At 35.1% G+C, this 2,869-nt stretch overlaps 1 protein-coding gene across 2 annotated transcripts; it reads right to left on the bottom strand.

Annotated features, from left to right (window-relative positions):
- Window positions 1–861: 861 nt before the first annotated feature.
- On the bottom strand, window positions 862–2,869 carry LOC116132086. Of its 2 annotated transcripts, none has more exons than XM_031417763.1 (4): window positions 2,763–2,869; window positions 1,439–1,712; window positions 1,216–1,366; window positions 862–1,092 (listed from the first exon to the last, which is right to left on the bottom strand). In XM_031417763.1, exons 1-3 carry the CDS (start codon window positions 2,850–2,852, stop codon window positions 1,245–1,247), a joined length of 486 nt encoding a protein of 161 aa, XP_031273623.1. In that variant the 5' UTR covers window positions 2,853–2,869; the 3' UTR covers window positions 862–1,092; window positions 1,216–1,244. The 2 variants fall into 2 exon arrangements, with proteins under 2 accessions (XP_031273623.1, XP_031273624.1); XM_031417764.1 differs by having other exon boundaries at window positions 862–1,068.

The following is a 2,869-nucleotide window of genomic DNA, read 5'->3' as shown; positions in this document are numbered from 1 at the left end:
TGTTTTAAAATCAGTTTACATTAATATATCATTTCAATTTTATTCTTGTTTAATTAAGTTTTTAGACAATAATACTCTTATATTTAAAACAAATTATAGACCACCACTGCCACCCAACCACCACCATCGACAACGGGCCAATCACCACGGACCGCCGTCAAAAAGTCGCTAGAGTCTCCAAAAATGATCGAGAGTTGTTGGAAGGCTTCGAAATGGTTGTTTTTTTCCACTAATATGGTCGAAAACGGCCATATCAAGCCAAATCTGGGCGAGATCTAACCGTTAACGACCATGGACCTGGCCGTTAATAGCCAGGTCCATGGCCGTTAACAGCCAAATCTCGCCCAGATCTGGCCTGATATGGCCGTTTTCGGCCATAAATATGGCTAAAAACAACCATATCGGAGCCTCTCAATCACAGTGAGCTACTCACAATGACCTTCGACGACTTTCGACGGTGGTTTGCAATGGCAGTAGGGGTGGGGTTGATTTTGTCATAAATTAGAGTTTTATATAAGCGGGGTGTTTTAGCTAAATTTGAAATATTGAAAGTTAAAAAAATTATTCAAAAATTAATAATAAAAATTATATTATATTAATATTTAAAAAGAGGGTAATTTAGTTATTTAAATAACATAACCAGTAATTTATTCTCTTAACCAAACATATTAATATAATATACCCACCAACTAACCAAACATATTTTTCTATCCTAAAGATTCTCAATAGTCTTTAAGGTAATATAAGATTCCAGTAATCTAAATATTCTCAATAATCCAATATTTCCTGAAGCAAACGCACGTGATAAATTTATGTCAATAACAAATAATAAGTCAAACATCAAGATGCATGCTAATAACTTTTATTATGGATTAATTTTACGTACTAAAACTTTCATAATAAAATCATCGTTTCTCTTTCTCTCTCATTGGCTCAAAGACACAAATGTCTCCTTCCTCCAAATTCTTCTCGTTGAAATTTTTGCCAACCTCCTCTTATCAGTCTCGCACACCCTAGCCATTTGATACTCACCGGCCACTCTTTTCCGTCACAATCTTGTATTTTGATCTGTTTCACTTCTCTACTCAAACACTTGACAGAAAATTTCGTTGGTATATATTGCACAAAGCAAAAATCATTTTTTTGAAATTAGTTATATGTCAAACGCTATCAATGAAAATTCATGATGATCACTTGCATTTTATTCAAACTCACCACATATTTATTTCTTAACTAAGAGGCACTCAAAACAACCAAGAATGAATGATTGCTTGGCTTGAACAATCTGGCTGCAAGGAGTGCTCTCTACATGCTTCACTGATAGAAATCCCCAATTTTCCAAGGAAACCATAGAACTCTTGATGATCTGCAAAATGGGAAAGGTTAATGTTGTTAACACTAAATTAGAACAAGAAGATAATAAGTGTAAAGAGCTTACCAAGTTGATTTCGTTTATCCACTGCCTGTTTCCCAGCTTGTCGTGTAGCTCTTCTTGGTTCATTTTTATGCGTTGGAGAGTAAACATTGCGAGATGGCCCTGCCCTTCTACTTTTATCTTTAAAATTGTTTCCCGAAGTCCTGAAAGATGAATTTGGAGTTGTAGAACCCAATATCTCCACAGACTGTTCTTCATCACTTTCCATGTTGTTCTGATGTCCAAAGTTCCGCCTGCCACTTTCTGGCTCTTCACCATCACTAATCGGATACTCGACCTCAAAAGCACTCATGTCAAATATAACAACATGAAAATTTGATTTTGATTTGAATCGGAAAACCAAAAGGTATGGAGTAATACTCTACAAACTCAGACCAACCATTACCGAACCAAATCTTTCCCCTTTCTTTAACCACTCCAAATTTCCAAACTCTACCATTAGGAACTGTTATTGTAGCAACACTAGAAAGCTCATCCCCAAACTTTGTCACAAACTTTTGTGGGATTTTATGCAATTATGCAAACTAAGTTACAAGAACTATTTTAAAAAATTGGATAATCATCAGTCAAACAAATGCTTTTACACATGTCAGTCCTAAATTTTTATCTCGAATTGATCAATGTTAAGAAAACAAAGAACCGATATCTTCCAACCAGCAAAACTATTCTGGAATTTAAAGAAACAGATTTCAGAAGACTGACAAAATTGCAAACCACTTCCAAATTATGGTGGATACTATTTAAGATTTCCAAGGCAAAGTGGAACGACATAATCCCATGGGAATATCAAGGCCAAAATGAAATATGTACAGAAAAGGAAAGGCACTCCGCTTAAGGGCAGTTTAAAAGAAAAGAAATGAATTCAATCAAACAAATGCTTCCGCAACATAGCAGTCATAGATAGTTGTCAATGCAGATCAATGTTCCATGAACAAGAAGACATGTCCTGGTACAAACTCAACAAACAAGGCCCCCACTGGTATAACATTTAACTTGAATGCAAACTTACAAGAGGCAAAATACAAATGATTCGGACAACGAGACGAGACTGAAAATACATGGAATTAAAAAGATAAGCTATGAAGCAAAGGCATGTAAAATCATCTTGAGATTCATGAGAATTCTTCGAAAGTTCATGCTGTCATATGCATATTATAGAACCTACATGTACAAGTGAATGACAGAAGTGTAAAATGTTTAGCCAAAAAAATTACAGAGAATGAAATGGGTATGTAACAAAGTAGAAAACAAAAAAAACAAAAAAAAAAAACACCAGAATCAGATTTGTTTGCTTAAAAAAATAGATAAAACTTGCGTGAGGAATTACCAGCATCTTAGCTTCAAGTGTTGGGGGAAGTATGACCTTGAAGCAATTTGAAGGGCCTTGAAACTCAGGCAAAGAATTCCTAGCTTTCATGCTTAGTTGTTGGAGTT

This window comes from Pistacia vera, unplaced genomic scaffold (assembly GCF_008641045.1).
Source record: "Pistacia vera cultivar Batoury unplaced genomic scaffold, PisVer_v2 Contig249, whole genome shotgun sequence".
NCBI classification, from domain to species: domain Eukaryota; kingdom Viridiplantae; phylum Streptophyta; class Magnoliopsida; order Sapindales; family Anacardiaceae; genus Pistacia; species Pistacia vera.
This window is presented reverse-complemented; position numbering and strand designations above follow the sequence as displayed.